The sequence below is a fragment of the Notothenia rossii genome, assembly GCF_949606895.1.
Source record: "Notothenia rossii genome assembly, chromosome: 1".
NCBI classification, from domain to species: domain Eukaryota; kingdom Metazoa; phylum Chordata; class Actinopteri; order Perciformes; family Nototheniidae; genus Notothenia; species Notothenia rossii.
This window is the reverse complement of record NC_136912.1, coordinates 70,341,789-70,366,689: the sequence shown is the minus strand read 5'-3', so window position 1 is coordinate 70,366,689 and position 24,901 is coordinate 70,341,789. Positions and strand designations below refer to the sequence as shown.

General features: G+C 39.5%; 1 protein-coding gene across 1 annotated transcript in view; it reads left to right on the top strand.

Moving 5' to 3' along the window:
* The window catches only part of LOC307017349 (uncharacterized protein), a 74,896-nt gene that overhangs the window by 29,141 nt on the left and 20,854 nt on the right, over positions 1 to 24,901 (top strand). The window contains exons 4-5 of the mRNA XM_079646919.1: positions 12,000 to 12,165; positions 14,445 to 14,615. Coding sequence (XP_079503045.1) covers positions 12,000 to 12,165; positions 14,445 to 14,615 — 337 coding nt within the window. The remainder of the gene's footprint in view (positions 1 to 11,999; positions 12,166 to 14,444; positions 14,616 to 24,901) is intronic.

The following is a 24,901-nucleotide window of genomic DNA, read 5'->3' as shown; positions in this document are numbered from 1 at the left end:
CTGATAATCCATCATAACATTTTTGTAAAAAACTGAGATTTCCTATAGAGTGTGTGAGAGCTACAACACAGCTTCCGGTTTTGAGCATTCTGGCTGCGCATCACTCCATTCACCAATGGTAATGTTTACATGTATTTAGGAGCTTCCCTCTCGTTTCTATTGGCTCTAACGGTTCAAAACAGGTGTCAATCATCAAAATCGACCGAGGGGGGCCAAAGATATGGAAATTCCATCCTAAACCTCTCTAAAAAGGTCAAATGTCACTTGTTTTTGCATCAATCATCTTGATACAGGGTAGGGCTGGGTAATATGGCCAAAAAAAGAACTCCCCGATTTTTTCACAAAAAATCCGATTTACGATTTAAATCGATTTTCTCCCCCCCCCCCCCCCCCCCCAATTCATATGCAGATGACAAAGTAATTGTTCCAAAAACATTTTTGATTTTGATTTAAAGTGCAATCAAGAACAACTAGCCAAAAAGACAATATGGCAGGCCCTGCCATTGTAAACAGTGAAAATGTAACATACAATATTTCTTTCAACACAAGTTGAACATCTTGCTATTAGTAGATTGGAGGTAGTTCTGATAAAGTGCCAACAAAACATTCAACAGCATTAATTATCAGTGCATGAGAGCATAAGGTGTTTTTTTGTTGTACTGTTTTAGTTTGAATATCCTCTTTTCTAAACATTCTTAGCCAGGAAGACAAGCCTGTCTACCACCTCTGGCTTTAGACATGCCCGGTGGCATGTAAAAAAGCCCCCCCCACACTGAAAACCCTCTCTGAGGGTGCACTTGTTGCTGGGATTGAGAGGTATTTTTTGGACATGACAAAATTCGGTTGGTGGCGCTTCCACCACTCAAGAGGATTGGTGTCTGGGTCTACCTCAGGGGTCAATAGCAAAGATTTCAGCTCAGTCTCTATCTTTTCTGCCTCTGACTGGTTGGGAGATGACACTGGATTCTTTTTGAAGAAGGCCGCTAAAGTCATCTTTTTCTTGGTTGGAGCTGTGCATATTCTTGGCGCACCTGCACAGCCGTGCCAGGCTGCTGTGGTGTACTGTTGTTGGCAGGAGCAGGTAGAGACATCATCTCAGCAACAGCTCTTTTTTTGACTGGTTCCACCTTGTCTGGGTCAATGTAGGTTGTGCGGAACCTTGGGTCAACCAGTGTGGACATGTCCAAGAGTTCATCTTTTATAGGGTCGCTGTATTTGTCGTCAAGGTACCGCATTATTTTTCCTTTTATTGTTTTCGTGAGCTCTGCGTCTTCCTCCTCTGGCTGTAGGAGACTGGTTTTGAACAGATGGAGCACTGGTTTGATGTATGAAACACTAACATAAGACTCCCCGGAGAGTGCATCAGTGAATTATTGGAGTGGTTTTACAGCTTTATTTATCGACTCCAACACATCCAGATCTTGCCAAGTGGGCACAAGATGGTGACTTTTCTTGTCCGAACCCAGGACACGGACTACAGCCTTCTCCTGTTCGAGAAATCTCTCAATCATTCTTTGGCGTGAACCCCATCTGGTCGGGGACTCTGTTATCAGCTGATGAGTGGGTAGACCAAGCTCTGCCTGTACTTCACTTATGTCTCTTCTTTTTTTCCAACTGTAAGAAAAGGCAGACACAGCCTTTTTACATACCCCAATAGCACGATCGATCCGTGGGTCCTTCACACCATTCTCTGTAGTAAATGAAGAATACATAATCAACACACATTTTAGTGGAACATACCACTACATTCACAAACTTGTCTTGCTTCAATTTCTGCAAAATATTAATGCACAAAGGACACACACACACACACACACACACACACACACACACACACACGGCATGTATACCATTATGATTAGATATTTATTTATTCATACACATTTTGTCAAAATATTGGCTTGATATAATGCATTAATTACATGATGCATTAATTAGACTGTGTTGCGAATGGGAAAAATGTCACTTTGTAGTGAATGTGAGATTCATAATTCACCATCATCTTTCAGTGTGTTGTGTTTCATGTTTTACATGTACAGTCGTGATGTTGTACGTTTAGCTTTTAAGTGACCACGGCCCCTTTAAGACGAGCGGTATGTCTTTCATGTCATTCACAGAAATAAACGACTCAAGCACTTGCGTGGTCAACGTAAGAAATTGTTTTGCCTCATTCTTCACGCAATTTCCACAACTTGATGCATAGCCATTAGACTTACTTACCGATAGCATTGTACAATCTGTGTCCAAAGCACTGGAGGTTGGGCCACGCATTGTCCTTCAGAGCTTTAATCATGTTGCTGCCGCTGTCAGTAATCATGCAAATTAGTCGGTCTTCGGCAAGGTTCCATGAGTTTAGGGCATCTTTTAGCCCCTGGGCTATAATTTCACCTGTGTGGTCCAAAGTAATCAAACATTTAAAAAAAAAAAAAATGTTAAAGTAAAAGAAAGTATGCTGTTTGGAGGCAGATGCTCCGCAGAGTCCAGTCGTTGTTAATAAAGTGCACAGTAAGACTCATATACGGCTGCATCGTCCGACTCGACCATAAATCTGTGGTGGCAGAATAAAAGGACACCTCTTCCAACTCCTTTGCAACCCGTTGTCTTGTGCTATTATATAGCTGAGGCAAGGCAACTTCGGAGAAGAACTTTCGGCTTGGTAACCTGACCTGGGGTCCAAAACTTTAATCATGTTAATAAACCCCGGCTTTTCCACCGTATATATTGGCACCATATCCTTTGCTATATACATACCGACCGCATCTGTAATGGCTTTCCAGCGAGCCATATTCTTGTCATATGGGATGCAGTTTGAAAATGTTTGTGTTACGGTGGAATGTATTTTGGCGGCTGTGCGTGAGGTGCTTGTAGTGCCGCGGTCTTTTTCATTCCGCTGCGCGCAACATTTCTCCCATTCAGCAGGATGCTTTTGTTTGAGGTGCTGCAATAAATTTGTCGTACTGCTGCCTTTGCTAGCAACAGACTTCAAACATACTTTGCAGCGGGGTGTTGTCTGGTCTAAATCTGACCTCACGAACGCAAACCAATTCCAAATAACGGATGACACCGTGCCTTTCTTTGGAACAAGTTCTTCCCTGGTCGTTGTCATGTTGTTTGTGTATCACTCTATTTGGTAAATGCGCACGCACTGTGTGGGGGGAGGGCTGAGCCCATTCCGAACTACGGGAGCCAAGAGGGAAGCGTTGGCGGATGTTGAAGAGAAAACCGATTTTCATTTAAACAAGTCGACGTTAATCGATAAAATCGATTTATCGCCCAGCCCTAATACAGGGTACTTATTATATTGTATAGTTTGGATTCCTAAAGCTTTTAGTCTACTATCCCATCATTCAAGAGGCACATTCACACCATAGTACTTTTCCCACAAAGGTTCATGAGAACTTAGTTCATAAGAACTCTTTAGTTCTCATGAACTAAAGGTTTTTTTTTGGACGGACACTATAATTTAAATGTTTTTCTGAATTTACTTTAAAATAAAATAAATCTATATTGATTCTGACTTTTCTACATCCAACTCACAGGTTTATCCTTGCTTTGAGAAAAAGGATTATTAATGTACCCCTTTTAGAAGTGTAGATATAGTCATTTGTTCTGGGAATGTCATTTTCGAGCCTCAGACCTGAAAAACAGGCTCAGGGCTTAACAGGTTAATGACTGTTTGACTAATCAACTAGTCTATTCTCAGAAAAGGTATTTAAAGTATGCCAATTGTTAACCAATATGTAGTTCTCAACCTGGTGAATGGGAGGAGTCAGAAAAAAGTATAATATTTTAGGGAAGGGGGAAAAAAAACAATAGATTGGCCACAGAAAAATGTCTTTATCCAAACTCTCCCATTTCTCCCTCCCCCCTCAAACTCCCTTTGACAGATGAGACTAAACTTGCCTGAGGCTGCGGCTCTTAACCAGCCATAATGAGGGAGGAGAACTTACTCCACATCTGATGTTCAAACAGCAGGCGGTAACAACGTGATTAGCTCTGCCCAGATAACGCACATAGAAGAAGAGAGTATCAAGAGTATCAAACTTAGTTTCACCGTCAAAACAAAAGGGACTTCCCTGGTGTCTTTGCCGCAGTTTCCCACCAGAACATTTGAGTGGGGTGACTCTTTGTTTCAAACTTGTCACAGGATCCCAAAGCATCCAATTTAATTATTTCAAAGACATATATTGCTCTTATATTACCGACAACAGCAAGCCCCCGCTGATTGTGCAGAGTTGTCAAGTTTTGGCAGTTCTGTCATAATAATGTGATTTTGAGACCACACACAATATTTCAGATGGGAAAAACATATTCTTTATTTGGAACATCAGTAAGACTTCTTGACTTAAAGTTATAACCTTATGAGTACAATGAAGTTTAATCCTTTTTATTGCAAATTCCCCTTTTCTTTATTAATATTCAATGTGTTCTTATATAAATTGCCCTCACGCATTCATTTCATTTGAAACCTTTATTTAATCAGATTGGTCCCATTGAGATCATAGGTCTCTTTTTCAAGGGAGACCTGCAGCATATAGGTTCCACATGAAACATAAAACAATAAAGGACATCATACATTATATTTACAGGATTTACATAGTTATAGACATGTACAAGTGCCCATAGTGTCAACGAGCATTTCATTTAGCCTAGCTTTAAAAACATGCAGAGGAATGAGATTGCTCAGTTTCAATTCTTGCTGAAAATTGTTCCAAGCAAGTGGAGCTGCGCACATAAAAGCTGTCTTACCGAAGACAGTCCTTGCCCTTGGCACATCTAACAATAGTACATCATGCAATCTCAGACAATAGCTGCTTGCAACTCTCTGTGTTATCAGAGAGCAGATATAATACGGGAGTTTACCCAACATGGCTTTATAAATAAACATGTACCAATGACTGAGCCTCTTTACAGTAAGTGATGGCAAACCTGCCTTGGCATACAGGGTACAGTGATGAGTAAGTGCTTTACAGTTTGTGATAAAAATCTCAGTGCGCTGTGATAGGCGGCATCTAACTTGTTCAAGCAAAAGGCAGGTGCATTCACATATATTAAATCACCATAGTCCAGCACAGGTCAAAACGTCACAGTGACTAGCCTTTTCCTGGCCTCAAGCGAGAAACAGGACTTGTTTCTAAAAAAGAAACCTAGTCTAACCCTCAGCTTTTTAAGCAGGTTATTGACATGAAGTTTAAAAGTAAGACAATCATCAAGGCAGATACCAAGGTATTTGTAACAGGTAACCACTTCAAGTACTTGTCCTTGCATCGTAATAATATCTAAAACAGGCTCTGGTGTCTTTTTAGCTTTTGAAAATAGCAATACCTTGGTTTTATCAACATTTAAAAGAAGCTTAAGCTCAGAGAGCTGTGTCTGAATAATGTTTAAAAAAAAAGCCTGTAATTTAACAACAGCCTCCTGAATGGAGGGACCTACACAATACATCACGGTATCGTCCGCATAGAAATGTAAAGTAGCTTCATTCACATTTTCACATAAACTGTTGATATACAGAAAAACACCATTAGCTATGTTTAACCACTCAGAAGACAGACCATCAAAGTGAAAGTGCATTGATATCATAAAGATAACAATCTTAAATCAAAGCCCTATTTTCCTTTCATTTGATACATTGTTTTGTCTCATTTGGTTTGTTCTTTTGTGCATCTGCAAACATTGCTTTATATTCTCAGCAGCTGTATTTAAAGTTCGTGTTGCAGTATGGCAGCTTGAGTTTTTGCTCATTTGGAAGAGATAAAGTGGCTTTCACTTCTGACCTTATTGCTGATGAAAGTGTTGTGACTTTTTGGCAAAATAAGCAAACCTTGCAGAGGTCGGTCAGAGGTCACAGTAAATTGAAGAAAATTAGCTAACTGGCTAATTATAATCATAGCTAACTGAGGTATAAGTGGATGTGGAAATGTTTAATGAAGTCAGGGAAATTAGAGAGTACAACATTTTCTCTCCTTCCAGCTTGCTTACTTTTCTTCATTCCTTCCTCCTCTTTTTGTTTAAAAGATAATTCCTCTTTTTGTTTCCTCCCATCTCCTTTTGATCCCCTCTTTCCTGTCCTCTCTGCGACATTTCCTTCTCCCCCCTTGCCACCTACACCTTCCTTTCGTCCTTCTTTTTCTCGTTTGATTCACCAGCCTGTCCTTCATTTCTCCATCTCCATTTCTTTCTTCTTTTTGTCAGTTTTTCTACACATTGATTCTCCCTCCCACACCGTCTCTTCCCCTTGGACTTTTGTCTTGTTCTCTCTCACTTCCCTCAATCACTCTCTCCTCATCGTACCCACATAAGTGCCTTTCTAAACATTTCCTTATCATTGCACCAGCAAAATGATCACTCCCCCTTTCGTTTTTTCCTCCAAAAATGAGATAAAAATAGAGAAAGAACAAGTGTTGGAGGGGCTTCAAACACTCCCAAATCAAAGGGGCCTGGCGTGGGCAGGGATGTGATGATGGTAATCCTGTGTGAAGAGAACACCCTCGCCAACCAACCCTGTGGAGAAGCAGCAGGCCTAATCCCCTTACGCTCCCACTGGGAGAGTCACAGTTTTTCAATCTTGTCTGAAAAGGAAATGGCATCATTTAAAACAGCCTCGTCACAGTTTTTATCATATCTGCATCATCATACGTCATTTTGACTCTAAATCTAGCCTTGTACTTAACATTTTTCTGCAATTCCAAATCCAAACATTTCATTTATGGAACATAGAGTAAAAGCCTGTTTGCAAATTTAATTTATAAGGCAGAGTTTATGGAAACACTTTGTACTGCTAATGGTTAATACATAGAATTAAAAGAAACATGTGCATAAAGTTCTTTAACTTTATTTTATGTTTCTAAACTCTATTGTGTCCATGCTTTCAAATATTTAAAGGATTGGATTAATGAAAGGTAGGACAAATGTCAATAAAGCAGTGGTGGAACAAGTACCAAGATTATTTATTCAAGTAAAAGTAATGCATTTAAATGGTACTTTCGTAAGAGTAAAAAAGTATTAGCATCAAGCTATACTTTAAGTACCAAAAGTAAAAGTACTCAGTATGGAGAATGGCCCATTTAGGCACTACACATTTGAACTGTTGTACAATTATGATTGATGCATTAATGTCTTCATCACTTCAATTTTGCACTTGGTAAAGTGTTGCTTATTTGAAATACTTGATATACTTCTTGCACGCTTAACCCATATTAATATATAATAATGTATAAGTTGATTTATATTTTGTTTTGATAATCTAAATCTGCAAAGTAACGAGTAAAAAGTGCAACATGTGACTACAAATGTAGTGGTGTAAAGTAGCATAATGTGATAATACTCTGTGAAACCTGTCTCAATTATTTTTACTGTAGTACTTTATACAGTACAGTACATTCCACCACTGCAATAAAGTAAAATTAGTATATAAGTTCATGCGACTCTTACACATTTTAATATATTTAGTTTTATATGTGGTTATGTGCAGACTTATTTCAACATTATTCATTCCTAAAGTGTGCTTGAGAAATGATGCCAATATTTTTCAAGTTTTAAGTAACAGTTGTTGGTGTGAATCAGTTGTGCTTTACCAATTTGGGAGAAGAGGGAGGCAACTGAAGATATCTTTTGTATGCTTTTTGCATTGTAAAGAACTGACTGGAAGTCAATCGTAAGGAAACTATTGTGAAAGCATGAGTTGGGAAGATGAAATTTGTCCTCAGGCGCCGCTCTGTTCTGGGGAACAGTTTAGAACAAAAGAAGGCAATAAAAAGGAAGAGAGATGCTGCCGCCTAATTAGAGCATTAAGGAGCCATTTCGTTCGCTTGGAGCTCCTTCAATTTCACGGCGCTCCGATAAGAGAGCAGAAAATATTGGGTAGCAGTAGGTTTACTACCAGGGGACCACCGCAGCACAAGTGGAGCACCTTTTTAATTGGCTCTTTGTCTTGGATTCTACTTTTAGTAAAAGGTTTCAGAACGTCTCTCTTCAAGTTTTAAAAGGAATAATAACCATGCTGTTTCTAGTGGATTGTCAAGCAGTGTGTTCATTCTTCCTTTTTGTACACTGTTATCTTTAGATGAGGAATTAAAGTGTGTCTGATGCAGCACCTATGTACACCTCCATAGACAATGAGTTAGATAATGTGGTAAATTAAGTTTTAAAGCATCAAAGGGCTACATCCTCACACATCATAAAGCATTTGTTTTTAAGGAGGCAGAGGCATGTGTCTTCCGATATGGGCATCAGAGGAGAAAATACTTGTATATGTCGTTTTACAGGGCACGGACAAGCACATTTTGTCATTTGATTTGTCGCTCACTCGCGAACTTGAATCATTCCAGGTCAAGGGCCTCCGACAGACATACTTGTGTACAAAAGGAATCAGCATTTGGAGGTCAGACTTTAATAATATGATACTTACCAACTCTCATCTCATCAACTTGTCATTATTTATTTTTTATTTGATCCATATGTTCAGCCACTTTTCTTTACAGAAACTGACATCAAGACAAAGCCAAAGTCTCACTTGTAAAATATATTTTTTTTATTTCTTATTTCGCACACTAGTGTTGGCCTTGGTTCTTTGGTCCTCTGACCTGGCAGTGCAGCTCACTTAGACGTTCAGCATCAGGGAACCTGTGACTCTTGCCCTCAATGTGCAGACCACGCAGGAGTGGCTGATGTGCTATTAGAGGTGTCAACGGGGCAGCATTATGTCAATGTCAAGCTGTGCTCTTCCATAGCTCAAGACGAGGTCCTGTCAGCCACAAATTACCCCGCCAGAGTCATCATCGAGGTGTCAGTCTTTACAAATGAGCTCTGCAGAGTCAGCCTGGCCCCGACACAATCTGGGATCACCTCTATGTATTGCTAAGTGCACATATAAGGACATATAATGAAAAGTAGATTACTCCTATGAAAGCCTTGGGACAGAGGCTGGGACTTTATCTTGTGTTTCTCTGCCTCATTGGATCCTTGTTAACGTGAGGATGGACTGGAGAAAAATGATGAAAACATATTTATCTAAACTTTATTTCTAAAAACAGGAGAGGAGAAAGGGGACTGTGGAGATGACTTGAGAAAAAGCACACAAAAGGAGACAAACAAAAAGAGTAAATTGTGAATCAATAGTTTGTGTAAATAAAAGGAATCAATTATTCTCCCTTGAATCATGTGTTTGTATTCAGTTCAATACGACTGATATTGGAGTAGGGCTGGGAGATACGTAGAAAATCAAATATCACAATATTTTAAAGAAAATATATTGATGTTGATATTGTGAGAATATAGTGGATTCTTAGTGGGATTGACTATTGGTGCTTTTACAAGATATATTTAAAGAATCAGATTTTTGTTTATTAGTTATAACAGCTAAAACAGTATGGTTATTTTAGAAAAAAATAATAATTCTAGTAAAATAAACCAAGGAAAGACTGCACATGTCATATTATTATTACCTCCTAAATATAACACACTATCAATTCAATATTAATATGTTGTCCAGCCCCATATTGACATGTGCTTGAAATTCAGGTCCTTGTCTTTTGAATATTCCAATTAAACATTTTAGAGAGACTTCTCGACTGTTGACATTATTAGTTGATTAAACAATAAGCCTGTTCATATCAATACATTACAGTACAACATCATTTTTTGTTAGTCAGTTGCTGGAAATAATTTCTTGAAAAAACAACAGAGATTTTAATAGGTTTTTTCATTCACCATCAAGAAACTGATGATGGAAATAGTTTATGACAATTTACAGCCAAAAGGATTAGATCTTTCAATTAAAACATTTAATCAAGGGGTCAGTAATCCAAATAATTACTCCAATGTTAATAAGAGGGGTATTTTTGTTGATCTACTATTAACCAGTTTAAGTCCGAATGGAAGAAGATATAATTCATTGTTATTTACAGTACTGATTGTCCAACAATGTCTAGTTAATGACTTCAACTTTATACAAACATTGACAATAAACATCTAGAGTCAACCTCATCTAGCATTGATTTTCAGACTGAAATACTAAAGGACTATGTGGAGCTTTTTCCGCAGTGCATCAAAACTGTTTTCTACTTTTTCCTTTGATTTGTGTAACCATTGACGTCCAAAGCCACGTGCCTATATGCCACCACGGTGACCACATCAGGTTGCAATGAGAAACCAGGGAGCTATCACAAGTTGCAATGACTCTTACCTTCAGACGAGGCCCTGTTGATTCTGCCTTCTGGACATTTTTTGGGCACCATACTAACTCCAGTATTGATTAAGCCTTTTATTTCTTCACAAAAGAGTGGAAATGTTTTTTTGACAAGAAGCCATTCGAGGAAACACGTGTCGTTGTATAAAAGCATGCTCGACAGCCTAGTACCTCTTTTCCCATTACACAGCTGACATTTGAAGTCCTGTTGGCCCATGATCAAACTCCAGGGTAACGCTTCATCATACTATTGAGAGGCCCTCCTGTCAGAAAGTCATTAGTACTGCAAGTGGGCTCATTCAACACTATGAGCTTTTTCTGAACCATTCTTGTGATTTGAAACCTTGAGAATTCCTCCTTTGAAATGATTGAAAGCAATTATATGCTCAGGATAGTAGATGGGTTGGAGGTGGGGCCACTAACACTTGATTTGGAGACTACTTTGAAGTAAAACGAGGAGCCATTGCTGTTACAATAGAGTGTGTATTGGGACATTTGTGAATTGAGTGTGTCTCTCCCTTCCCTCCTTCCTTTCTCTACTGTATATAAATGATTCAGAGTGTTATAGAAGACTAAGACTCTCTGTCTTAAATTGAAATAAAGTCTCTGCTTTAATCTTGCAGTCCACAGCACACTGTGGTACTGAGGTTACACAAGGATCAGATCAGTCACTGGAGCTCTGTTAGTCCTGTAATACAAATATAATAGAAGGATATAAAGCCACGGAATTACAAAGATCAAAAGATCTTTGCAGGGTTTATTCAATACTTTGGAGCCCGTCTGAGTGGGTGTATTTGCAAGTGTACATGGAGAAGTAGATTCTTTTTTGAATCAATTGAGTAAACATATTTCCAGAGCCTACGCATACAAGGTTCATCAGTCAAAATCCAAATAATTTTGAAATGCGATAATACAAAGAAAATTAGAAAAAAACTGTCATCCACAATTCTTTAGCATTTTTGATATATTTTTAGATGTTTTCACTCCTCTGCTCAGCAACAGACTTTCACTGCTTCGGCTTAATGATGTGCATGAAACATGTGTCCAGATAGTGATTATCAAACTTCCATCACAGCCCACACTCTGCTCCGCTCTGAGCTTTTCCTTTCACATTCCCCACAGATTTACACTGATCTCTTGACAACTGGAGAAACATCTGAAGTGTTGCTGTTTTTCTTCAGCATTGTTTTGATTAATTACCACAGTGTAAAGAAATCTGTGTTATTGATCGATCACTGCTATTTGGTGGGCTGCCTCAGCCTCTCATCTCTGGATCAGTGTAGTTCCTCTGTGAAGGTCTGAAAAAGGGCTATATTAATTGAAATAGAATAAAAGGTTTTTGAGATGGAAATTGTGTACCTTTATTTAATAATAGTGTAATTGTTTACTTCTCTTAATAATTTGCTTTAAGAAACAAACCCTCAAATTGATTGAGCCACCACATCATTAAGTACCTTAAAACTGATGGAAATTAGCAGACAATAACTTACAATTAGGATATCCAACACACCTATCAATTGTGACACCAAATGATGGCTTTGTACTGTACAAAGTGTATTTAAAGCTTGGTGGCCTATCACAGTATGTTGCCCCCTGGGTTAGGGTTAACCCCTAAACCATAACCCTTTATTCAATATTTGAAGCAAACAGCACTCACACTTGATTTCCCCAGCTCAAAGAGTCAACAAAGCTTTGCGACTTCAAGTGTAGTGCCTTGTGTTTGAGGAATTGTTGGCCTGGGGAAAATGTTTGTATACACTGCACTGCATCTTCTCTAACCCTAACCCTATCTTCCTCCCCTCCTTCCCAGGTCCACCTGTTGAAGGACCAGCTGAGTGCGGAGGCCACGGCTCGGTTGGAGGCCCAGGCCCGGGTCCACCAGCTGCTGCTGCAGAACAAAGACCTGCTGCAGCACATCTCCCTGCTGGTTAAACAGATCCAGGAGATAGAGACCAAGATGGCCGGACCAAACTCCAGTAAGTATATCACTTAAAAAACTCATGCACGTACACACTGAAGGCTGGATTGGCAATGGCAGGACAACAAATATAGAAATGTTTCATTTTACACCACCGCCTATGTCAACAAACTGACACTGTCAGGTGTAATCCTTGCATGTTTCAAGAGCAAACATCCAGCTACACACACACCCATACTAACCATGACCTTCACCATGATAGAGCAACTATATGGATTCAGACATACAGGCTTCTACGTGCAAAATGCAACATTAAATCTACTGAGTAGGGTTATTCTCCTGTTTATTATGCTCCTCACATGTTCTGGTCACTGTTCCAATCTGTCTTCACCGTCTCTCCCCACAGCTTCACACATTTATAAACCTTTCTTATTGGCTATTCAGAAAGGGAGAATCCTCTCTGCAGTTCAGCCTGCCCTCCAATTGTCACCTAGCAAGAAGCAATCTGTTATCTTATCAGCCAACATTTCACAAATCCAGCGGGGAAAATATGAGTCACTGCCACCTCTGTATGCTGGACATTTGTAATGAACACGATAGAGTATACAATGAAATCTCAAGACCTTCGTAATGAAATGCAAGATAAAACCCTTGCTCATTTAAAAAAAAGTATATATCTGTTAACATCAGTTATTGCTGCAATTCGTCCGTAGCATGAGATTGTAAATGCTTACTCACCAGCATGTCTTATTGACCTTTATTAATATTATTAGTTACACCCAGAGGTGGGAGAAGTACTCAGATTTTGTACTTGAGTAAAAGTAGAAGTACCAGAGTGTAGGAATACTCGGTTACAAGTAAAAGTCCCGCAGTCAAAATGTTACTCAAGAAAAAGTACAAAAGTATTTGGATCAAAATGTACTTTAAGTACCAAAAGTACAGTACTCATTCTGCAGATTGGCCCATTTCAGAATAATATAAATCTAATGTTTGATTATTAATATTGATCATTAAAGTGTTCTCAAAGCTGGTAAAGGTGCAGCTAGTTTTAATGACTTTGTATACTGCAGGGTAGCTTGTGAATTTATTCCAGGTGTAACTAAAGTCTGATTTAAGAGTTGATTATATTTCACAGCATTAATCCAAATCTGTAAAGTAACTGAAGGTATTACATACATTTAGTTAGAGTTAGAGTAGAAGTACAAAGTAGTATAAAATTAAATGTACTCAAGTAAAGTACTAGTACCTCAAAAGTATACTTAAGTACAGTACTTGAGTAAATGTACTTAGTTACTTTACACCACTGGTTACACCTTTCCCTTTCCTTCAATCACAATGTCCACCAAGAGAAAAAAGGTCAATTTCACAGCATGAAACTTGTTCTGGCTGAAGATGAGAAACGGTGGGGATCCCTTGCTGATGGTTAAAGCCCAGTGTATTGCTTGAATAGAAAACCTTTGAAGGAATACCATAAAAATATGTTTTGTGCTCCGAGATGTGGTTAAATCCATTATGTGGGTATTGCGTCCGATGAGCCATTAAACACTTGAATCTGTTACTCCAGCTTGACTTCCTGGATCATATTTCCTTCTCTCACCGGTACCCTAAACAACACACCCCCACCAACGCAGCCCCCCCAAGCTGCTTTCAGTTTCAAATCACCCACTAACTTTGTAATGTATCTTTTAATTAGTTTTCTCTCTCACTCGCTCTTTCAACCTGACTGTAGACTTTCACGCTCCATGTGTGTCTGACAAAACAGTGCCACAGATTTTACTCCAGCTGTTCCCAGACTTTACATTTCAGTCGCACACCAGAGAGGAGCCACATAATACAGCAGGAGAAGGTTTGAGAGGTTTCTATGGATATTTATGGGCCTGGTAACTGCTGTGAATCCAAACTGACTGCCGCTGTCAGCCTGCACAAAGAAACAAACAACAAACATTTCAGAATCATCTTTCATGCTTACTAGGAGTTGGATGCAATATTTCTTAATGTATCTTTCTGTCAGTTTTTAAGCTCCAGGTCTGTGTTCATAAAGAAGAAAGCGTGTGAGCTGCCTGCGTAATGATGAAATGCTTAGAAATATGTTTTTTTATGCTTTACAAAATGCATTTATTTGTCACTGAATGATTGATTTTGTTAGAGTTTTCAAGGAGCTGCTATCGGCCACAACTTACAGATATGTTATTCTTCCGCCATGATCCAACGGGAAGAGCAATAGCAGATTAATTTAAATCATGGTGCAGTAGTATAAAATATTGTATCCGTCATCTAGTCCTTGTCTCTACCTCCCTTTGCTCATTCTTCACTTTTCTTTTCCCTCCTCCTCTCCAGTGGGATCTCAGGACAGTCTGCTGGAGATCACTTTCCGATCGATGGTGCCTCAGGTGATGTGCGACGCCACGACGCCCAAACCTGATGTGTCCATGCTCAACCTCCCCGGGCTGGGCTCCACTGACGGGAACGCCTTCACTTCTTCCAACGGGACTCTGGGAAGCCCCCTAGGTAGGGACAAGTGTCTTCTCAAACTGGATCGTTTCCGTTTCCTCCCTGGGCCTCCGCCTCCTCAACTCCCCTCGCCTCCCTCGCTGCTCAAAGCCGACAGGCCGGAGAGAAAAGTCCAAGAGGAGTCTAAGGGCACGTTGTCCCGTGACATCCAATCTCTGAGCTGCCTGGACTTTGCCGCGAAGTTTCGCGAGTCGGGCATCGCCTCGGATTACGAGTCAAATACGGACGACAGTGACAGCAATGAGGACGAGGGGGAGGATGATGAGGAAGGGATGGAGATCTTTGGCTGGGGGAGGGACGAGGAGACGCTGAGGCTGCTCAATGTTCTCAACAGTCAGGGAACTCCTGACTGTCTGGGAGATGAAATAGCGGTGTAACGCACTAACCTGCCCCCCTGAGGAACCATTGGTCTTGACCTTTATTCTGTCTCAAACTACCCTGTACGATTCACCATGTGGCAAACTACCCTCCGTCAGACAGGCACAGTTATATAAACAGTACTTGCACCATTATATTGGTGTGATGAGTTGCATAAGAGAGAGGAAAGACTCAAATAAATAAAGGTGAATTCACTGTAGGACAACAGTAGGCTTAGTTGGCTATCATAGGTATCCTGAACATATCAACCACTCAGGCATGGGAACAATAAACATTTAATCTCACCAGACAAAAAGCAATCTTATTTATTTTAACAGAGATTTGGTGACAGAATACTAATCGCGTTAAATAATAGAATTGTTCCGTTGCTCACTGACTGGGCTGCTATGCGTTCTTTGCTGCCTTTAGTGGTCAAATATTTATTTAACAATTTATTTTACTGGATTATTTGCTAGGACCTACCTTTCCTCTAGTGCAGGGGTGTCAAACTCAATTTCATCGCGGGCCATATTCGCATAAAGGTTGCACTCAAAGGGCCGGTTGTAACTATATAAATATATAATATATATATATAAAATAATGTATTATATTACGTTATTGCCTCTGAATTGGATTATTATCGGATAGGATAATAACTTAGTAATTAATTACGTCTGAAAGCAGAAAGTCCAGGGCAAATAATTGCAAGTCTCTTCATTGCGCATGTCACAAAACGAGATGCATTGTGGGACATGTAGTTTATGGGTAACCTGCTTCTGTAAAGTGGTATGTAACCGTATAATAAATATATAAATATATTCTTTGCAAGCTCTTGCGGGGCCACATAAAAGGAAGTCGCGGGCCGGATTTGGCCCCCGTGCCTTGAGTTTGAAACCCCTGCTGTAGTGTGTCTGTTTTGACATACTCCTCGTAAAAAATATATATTTTGTATTTATTAAGTTATTTATTTACGATTATTACTCTGTCGTAGCTGTGTCAGGAATGTGTTAAAGTTAGTCCAAGCTGTCAAACCTACCGGCATATTTCTGCAACTTTCTCTGTTGTGTCTTTGCTTAAATATCTCCTTCATTTTTCACACCTGTAATACATGTCTCCAGGGGCAACTGTGTGGGTCTAATCTCTAATCTATATGCATACTCATGCATACACACTTATTCTTTAAAATCTTGATTCCTTTCTTTTCTTCAGCCTTTTCTCTGTATTACACTTACACAGTTTGTATCCATAAATCAAACTCCCAAAGTCTCCTCCCAGCTCTCTGTTGCTGAATTTAAATTCTGAGGTTACGAGTCTTCATTAAACAAATGGTGACTGTAAGTCTTACCATGAAGATGTCAGGATGTAAACATGAAATCAAACCATAAGTGAATGTGAGTTCATGGCCAAGCCTTCAATTTGTCAGGCCTGGGAGCGTATCTGTCAGAAAGAAGACGACAGGGTTTGCGAACGGAGAGACGGATGAGCTTGTGTCCTCGCTGGAGTGAAAAGTGACTCTTCCGTCGAGTAAAGATGAACACTTCAGCCAAATTCTGGGATGAACTTTATCACTGTCTCCATGTTTGGAGAGGGAGAGTCCTTTCTTGAGCTCTTAATTCAAAGACTATTTTTCGACAAAATTCTGGATCTGTACTGTATGTACGAACTTTTTTTTTCTACGTCACCCTGCAGACTTGCTTTGTCCTTGACTCCTGCACACCGCCCTCTTTTTGTCTCCTCGCAGTCTGTAGACTTGGTAGCCGGAGCATGTTTGCGCTCTTTTCACTGGTCCACACATTTCCCCCCCGGCTTTTTAATTTATGTAAAGCCAGGATTAGTTGGACCTCGAGGAACGCTATTTGTTTCTTGTATTCATCCCGTAAACAAAAACACTTCCCTCGTGCCAGAACAGCAGCTAACGGATGACAGCCAAAAGATCTCATTTGTTTTTAACCCAGCTCTGTGTATGGCCTCCAAGCACAATGCAGTATTAAAGTGTTCATTTTGTTTCAAAGCCACAGAGTTTTCTTTCGGCCAGTTTGTCACAGCAGTCCTGTCAAACGGGTGCAGACAGGCCGCTGTTTGGCAAGGGTACATGCTGCAGAGATATAAAGGGGAATCAGGCTAGTTCTCGAAGGGCTTGCTATCTTTTATAAAGAGCTTTAGCCTGATAGGATTAAACCAATCTAGTGAGAGTCCGGTAAACCAACTCCCAATTAGCCACTCCGTTTCTGGACATGCTTGCTTAAAGGATAACAGAGATTCAATCTGAGTTGTTGTTTTTCTAAAAGTTTGTCTGGAAATCTGTACCAACTTTTCTAAATCAGTCTCAGTCAAGAGTTTTGGAGTCACTGGGTTTATCATCTATATTACGAGACATATGAGGGCTATTTAAGGATACATTTATTCGAAAGTTGATTTCCTCATGGGTCCGAAATGTGGATCTTAAATGAATCCGTGGAAAAGGTTCCCCCAGAGAGCATAAATGAATTACAATAAAAAATGAGAAAGGACTTAATCTGAAAGGGACCCGAGAATAACGACACAGGATCCAAAATGCAGGCAGAATACCAACATGGATATTAACCTGGAGCTCCACAAACTAACAACCAGACTTCTAAAAGAGTGGAAACGCATCAAAAGATCCATCACCTGCATTGCACCATCCCATTAGAGTTTCAAATTTGCTTTGATCAGACCTCAGACCTGCTGAAGTAGACGAAAATATATTATACACTGATGAAATATTTGATTCGTCCTGACTCCTTCTTATTATGGACTTTATAACAGAATTTACAGGAAATCAATGGAGACAGTTGGATAATGGATTACATTTTCAACTTTTTACACAGAGATGATCTTTTCATCTCAAACACTCAAAAATCTCCCACATTGACATTTGTTGCCCTCTACGCTTTCTCTCTTTCTGTGGCCATCAGAAGGTATTTGTTAGTTTCCATGAAGTGCTCGCTTCTCTTTTGACCCGGATGACAGGAAACACAAAGATCAGACGAGTGTGTGTCAGAGCGAAGGATGTTTTCTGTTTGAAACACTCTCATCCACATTGTCTCTATTCTTAATATCTACCCTTTTCCCTCTTTTATTTTCTCTTATTTCTTTTCCTTTAATGTTTTTAATATAACATAGTAATCATCTCTATGGCATTACCGTGACTATGTTTAAAGAGGCAGGTGTGTCAGCTTACGATTAGGGAAAAAATAAGAAAGTAGTTCAGGGTGACATAATTAAACAGATTTTTCATCCTTAACCGGCATCTTTGAACTTTACAAAATGCATTAAATCAATTTACAGCAACTGATGTATTCAACATCAGATAATATGTAAATCAAAAATGTAATAAAACAGCTCTCGATTTTGTCCAAAAAAGATGGCCTGTTGGTATGAATCGGCAGTTAAACATATCACAAAGGTGATATTGTAATAACCTTTTTAAAAGTCTCTCGATTTAATGGCAGAATGTGTAGCATTCTTACATTATCAGGTAAGAAATTACTAATATCAGGCTTAATCACAATTTTGACTTATGCAGAGAGAGGTTACCCTGAAACCTAGACAAGGGCGTGACTGGAGAATGGCATTATAAAAGAGATGATTTGCATGTGCTATCAGTCAGTTTTTTATTGTTATTACTTATGTCCTCCTTCTTCTGACCTCGACCCACAAAAGTGACCATTTTAAAAAACAGAGAGAAAGTCTGCGGTTGCTGTTTTTCCAAAAATGTTGTTTTCAGCAATGAGTTTAACCGAGGGCATTTCAGAGACGTTACAAGATTGAGGTTGGGGTCAACCTCATTTAAGTAATGGAGTGATTTTAGAATAATTTCTTAATTAACCTAGTCCACATTCAGTTTTTTCGTTTTTCTTAGTCATCACCACATACTGAGGGGCGAGCACCCTGTAAGCTAATTAAAATGTTGCCGGATTTAAATGTGCTGCCACTTGCTGAAACTCATGATCCATCACCTTTTGGAGTCAAATTGGGTGAACCCAAATAATATTTTGGCTTTCAATCCATTAATACGAAATTGCGGGAAATCATTGAGATAATTCTTTTTTTGGGGCTTGGTGCTCGTTGTTCCTATTTAACATTTGTGTCCATTACCTTTTAGAATTGTGCGTAAAACATCAGTTCGGACCAATTGTACAACTGTGTTTAGTCCTTGCCATAAAGAGGTAGTATTTTCCTATTTTTTCTTTTGGGGTTAGTACATAATCATGTCATAGTACCATCATTTGAAAGGCTTTGCATTCTTTGAAAGATTTTTTTTTTTCTATAAACATTCTCACCTTTATGTTCACAGCCTGCTCTCTAAACTTGTTTATACCCCCTGGGGTAAAAACTCTCTTTATATCATTTATATTTCTCTCACAGGTGTTCCACCTTAACCTTATTCTCCTGTCATCTCTTGAACACAGATCTTCCTCCGACCTCTTCAAAATGTCAGGTGGACTGTATTTCTTTTGTTGCTGATGTATCTATTAGCGATTCCTGCTGTGTAGTGGCCAATATGGTACAGCCCTCGGCCTTTTAGCTTGACAGTGATGCTGAAGGTCTGTAATCCCCATGTGAATGGCCTGTGTTCAGCATTTTGTTGTGGCATCACACACTGAAGCAGACGGGTCATTTGTGTGGCAGATTTGTTAACGTTTGAAATGTTTAACTCATTCATGCATCCTTAAATAATATCGATTCAGCCTCTAATGAATTTAGTGGATTTATTCACAGCAGCCATATTTGTAGTCCTGGGCTATTGAGTAACAACAAGCAGAGCTCTGTTGCTTTGGGAAATCAATGGGTTTACTCATGTTAATCTGAAAAACCAACCCATTCCTCTAGTTGTTCATACAGTGAGATTATTTAGTATCTGCTTTTGCACTCCAGGTTAGTACAATTTGAAATCCTCTCTTTACATTTTGTAAAGGTCCCATGTCATGGCCATTTCTACTGATCATAATTCCATTGTTGAGGTATAGGCTACTAGAATAGATTTATATTGTGCAATTTTCCAAACTCACATTGGTTTCTCATACAGCATCTCTGTGTATACAGGGCTCGACAGTAACGGTTGCCAGGTTGCCATTGGCAACCATTCAGAAAAAATGTCAACCACTTCTTGGCCTTTGGTTGCCATCAGTGGCAACCAGTTTTTAAAATAAAGAAATAAGGATAGCAAACAGCAAAATGTGCACCCCAAAACAGATAAATGTTAATTATTTGTTGTGACCAGTCGGAACCTGATACTTAAGTTCCACGTGCATTGGTGTGATTACGGAACCAGAAAGCGATGCACGTTTACTCGCGTGCACGGTGCGCCGTGTGTTTGTTTTAGAAAAAATGGCGGAGCAAATTAAGTTGTTTGATTGTGGGGTAAAAAGTTCGGCCAACCCGTCAACATCTCAAACGAATGTTCAAAGTGATTCAACTGATAAAGCCCAAGATAAACCCGAACGAAAAGCAAAGAGAACATGTGTAAAGTCTTGGGAGGCGAAATATATATTATATACATTCTGCACGTTGTGCATTCACTTCCGGAAAGGTTCCTTCAAAATAAGAGTCCCAATCTTATTACTACCAAAATAAAAGTGCAAAGCGAAACTTTACCATAGGAAAATATTGGCATACAAATATAATCACTTCTATAAAAAGGTAACACATGTTAAATATAGTTAGACATATAAAAGGTAATTTACAGCATTAATAATTAATATCTAATTCTTAACTATGAATGGTTTTCATTTATTTAACATTAGAAATGTATTAGTCTGGCCAATCCAAGACTTCAATGCTGAAGGGCCAATGGATCTATGGTGGGGGGTCAGCACAAAGGTCAAGGAAACCCACATTTGAAAGGGAGACAACGGATGACCAAGAAACTAGTGATCTGTGAAGAACAGAACAACAGCTGCACTACTGGTATTTTGTATACCAGCAATTGAGGGTGGACACGTTTCCTACCACTTTCCAAGTTTCAAATAATTGTGTTAATTACTTACTGTAAAGCATTTGAACATTCTTTGTGTCACATATTCATTATTAAGTTGATGTATAACTGTATAGTATCGTCATTATTTAAAATATAAGATGACTAAAAATGGCAACCATATTTTCAATTTTGGCAACCACTTTACAAAGTTAGCATTGAGTCCTGGTATACAGTAGTATGTGTATTCACTCTTTCCTAAACGGCTTGTTGAAGCTCCTACCGCCCCCCCTCCCTGTGAGCCCAGTGTGCTGTGATTGGTCAGCTCGCCCACTCAGTTCTGATGAGTCTACCACCATTACAGTGGTAATGTCAGTAGCTACTGCTACTGACCATGCTACAGATGTTAGTGAAAAATCTACTGCTCCTCTACCGCAACCATCAGCAACAAGTGGACATGGAGAACTACATGAACTACATGTTGCTACATCCACCGCGGAGAATAAACAGAAGGGCAACCATGCTCGGGGGTCTTCTTCGCTGCTTTTGGTTTATTTTGTGGCGGAAGTACAGCACCACTGTAGGCCCGGCATATGTACTTCAGCGGGTCGAGCGGTCTCGTGTGAAGGGACGCGTTTATTGAGCCGTATCCGTGTGAACGGAATACTTTTTTGATGTCGAATTTGGTTCGTTTGCGATTACCTTCCAGTGTAAATGGGGCCTAAATCATTCAATTTCTCTCTCACTTCTCTCCGGTATCAGACGAAATCCTCTATACTGCTGAATTGCTGAGTCCAGTCCCATCTCAGCCTTATCTCTGTGTCCGTTTGTCTCTCTCACACACTCCATGGTTTTCTCCCTCCTCTCAGCATTAATCAATTGTCTGATGGGGCTTGGCATTGCCATCTGGAGGCCACGTCGCCAACTAGTCCAACCAAGCAGAGCTGGCTTTAGTGACTTGTATCGATCTCCCATCACAGGCATGTGTTGTTGAAGCTGGGGTTAACCACTGGACAGCGAGGGAGCAGCACAAATCAATACGCCTCTTTAAAAGCTCAGTCTGTCACCTGCAGGGACACACTTATAAACACACACACATGCCAAGCTCAGACCTAGGCAACCATTGTCTGACATACCTACACGTATGTGGTTATGGCAGAATCATTTCTTAAGAGGAAAACAGCGGGATCATTTTGCTTTGGTTCTGTCCTCCACGAAATTGGTATTTGGTAACTTTACAATGAGAGAAAGTTTACAGTACAACTGTTTGAGGATGTTTAAATCTCTGTTGAGTTAACAGTTTAGGACTCCTGTCCTTACAACAGACTCACCCATTTTAAGGATATGTCTCAGCTAAACATACATGGGAGCCGAGAATTTATTTTTGAGCCTTAACAGATATGCTCTTCACCGGTTTGAGTCAGACACATGACGTCAGTCCAGCTTATCATGTATTTTAATGCTGAAAGCAAACATTTTCCATTGTCAAAGAACCCCCATGTTGTGCTGTTAAGTGGATCCAAACAGTCTTTTACATTGTTGATTGTTTCCCCAAATTAATCGATTAGTTGTTTGGACTTTGACTGTCAAAAACAGTGTTTACCGAAGCTTAAGAACACAACTTCTAATGTGTTGTTTTTACCACAACTCAAAGTTTACTGCTTGAAACACCAGCTCTTCACAAACTGCTACTTTAACTTAGTGTGACCTGTGCTTGTAAGGAGTTGGCTGAGGTTGTTTTGTTAATCTGAAAGGCTGACAGAGACACGGGGAGGCTGCGGGTCACGTATAAACAAACACAGACAACAGACCTTCACCATGAGGAAGTTAATGACCATGTCTGCACCAGAAGAGCAGAGGCAATAAAGGAGCGATTAATCCTCTCATCTCAGTCTTAATGATGAGAGCAAAAAACTCCTTCAAACAGCCAAGATTCACAAGAAGAAAATAACAATTTGATAACCTTTATATTAGTTTAAATGTCTTTGTATTTCATTAGCATCTGGAAAAATCTTAATCTAACTGATATTTCTCAGCTTTGAGAATACTTTAAGTCTGCACAATTAGGCAATCAATCAAGGACAGAGAGGACATTTACAGTATTGCTTATCATTTAATAGTTTGTGTTATTTATCGACTAAAATCCCTACTATTGATGGTTTTCTCCGTTTTCTCCGATATATAATTTGATTGTGTTTTGAGTTTAGTCAAAACAAGCAGTTTGAAGCCATGACTTGGCTTTGTGATGGATATTTTCTCTGTCATTTCATTGCTATCAATCATAGTTTATAAAAAAATGATTGACGGAGGAACAGTGTTAATTTCGTCAACGAAAACTATGACGAAAAATGTTCGTCAACGACCTTTTTTACATGACTAAGGCGAGACGATGACCAGCTAAAAATAGATTTCTTGATAACGAAAACTATGACGAAATGTGTATTTATTTTTCGTTGACGAGACGGGACTAAGGTGTTAATGGTGGAGTATCGGACATTCAAAATGCAGCATATTTTCCCCCAAGTGTCCATCTTGTCTGTCAAAATGCATCTACGTTTCCAACTTGCAATATCATTATTTCCGCTCTGTTCACTCCAGAAGATTGATCTCCCTCTGTCTCTCTGTGTGCGGGGGGCGGGGCCTAACAGACATGCTGCTGCGGACACAGAGATCTGCCGGGGATGGAGCGTTCAGAGACTATAGAGACACATTTTGACTAAAAGTTGACTAAAATGTAATTTTTCCTCGACTAAAAGTTGACTAAAACTATGAAGGATAGGAATTACTAAAATGTGACTAAAACTAATAACCATTTTCGTCTTAAGACTAAATCAAAAACAGCTGCCAAAATTAACACTGCGGAGGAATCACTAATGGAAGTGATAGTTAAAGCAACTACTGCTATCCCTTATACTATATTAGTGATTGCTACCCTTCACAGCATTTGAATCACAATTGTTGACCTCATTACGGATACGATTTTCCAGTGTTTGCGCTTTTCTTGTATTGCTTTCAACATTCAAACAAGGATACGTACACATTTAGAGGCACAAGGGACTCGAGCAAAGCTGTGCTCATGTTCTGACTATTTCTGCTGTGCGTCGACATCTGGACTTGGTGGCAATCTGCTTTTGATGTTCCCATGATGCGGAGCTAGAGGCCATGCTGAGCGGCGGCCTGGTACTTAATCCAGAACATGTGCTTCTCCAGATGTAAAGGGCTAAAAGAGCAAAGTGGTCTTGATCGTGGCACAGCTGAAGGCCTGTCTCATCCACATCTGTCTGTCTACTCCTCTGTCTTGTCCCATTTCTCCTCTTTTGTTCACTGCTTCCTCTGTGTAACTTCTTTACATATGCTTTCACAAAAGAAAGCCTGACACCTGCTTAATTCAAAATGTAGGTGGATGTCAGTCTTAAAAGGCTTCTAAAGGACTCCCACTGAAAGAAGAAAGAACCAAAGGGGGAAAGACAAGAGACGCCTTTGATCAATTTGAGCTTTCAGTCAGTAATATTTCTACTTGTTAGTGTTTGATATGTCATATTGAGACACAGGCACGTAGAAGCTAACCTGGTTAAATTGTTCAGAGCAAAGTGATTGACATAGTGTTGATCTCAAACTTTCATCACTTGATGTGATGCCCTTGGTAAACTGCTTTACTGCCCACAAATATGTGGATATATACGCTTACCCACATTGCATGTCATTTTGTTCAAACTGGGGAAATGTATATGGTTAGGGACAGACCCATTAGCTTTAATGGAGGGACATCTTAATGTTGTAGGGTTAGAATACAAAAGTCTTCTTACAACTTTGTTTCAACAATTTGCGTTCGTCTTTTTCATGTTTCAAAATTACAATACACTAATGCACAAAGCCAGCTCGTTAAAGGAATTGGTTTGGTGTAGAAGAAAATGACTGGCTCTGAACTTAAACTCATTCAACACCTGATGCACAATGCTCAATTAAATCCATGCTCCTATCCAAATTC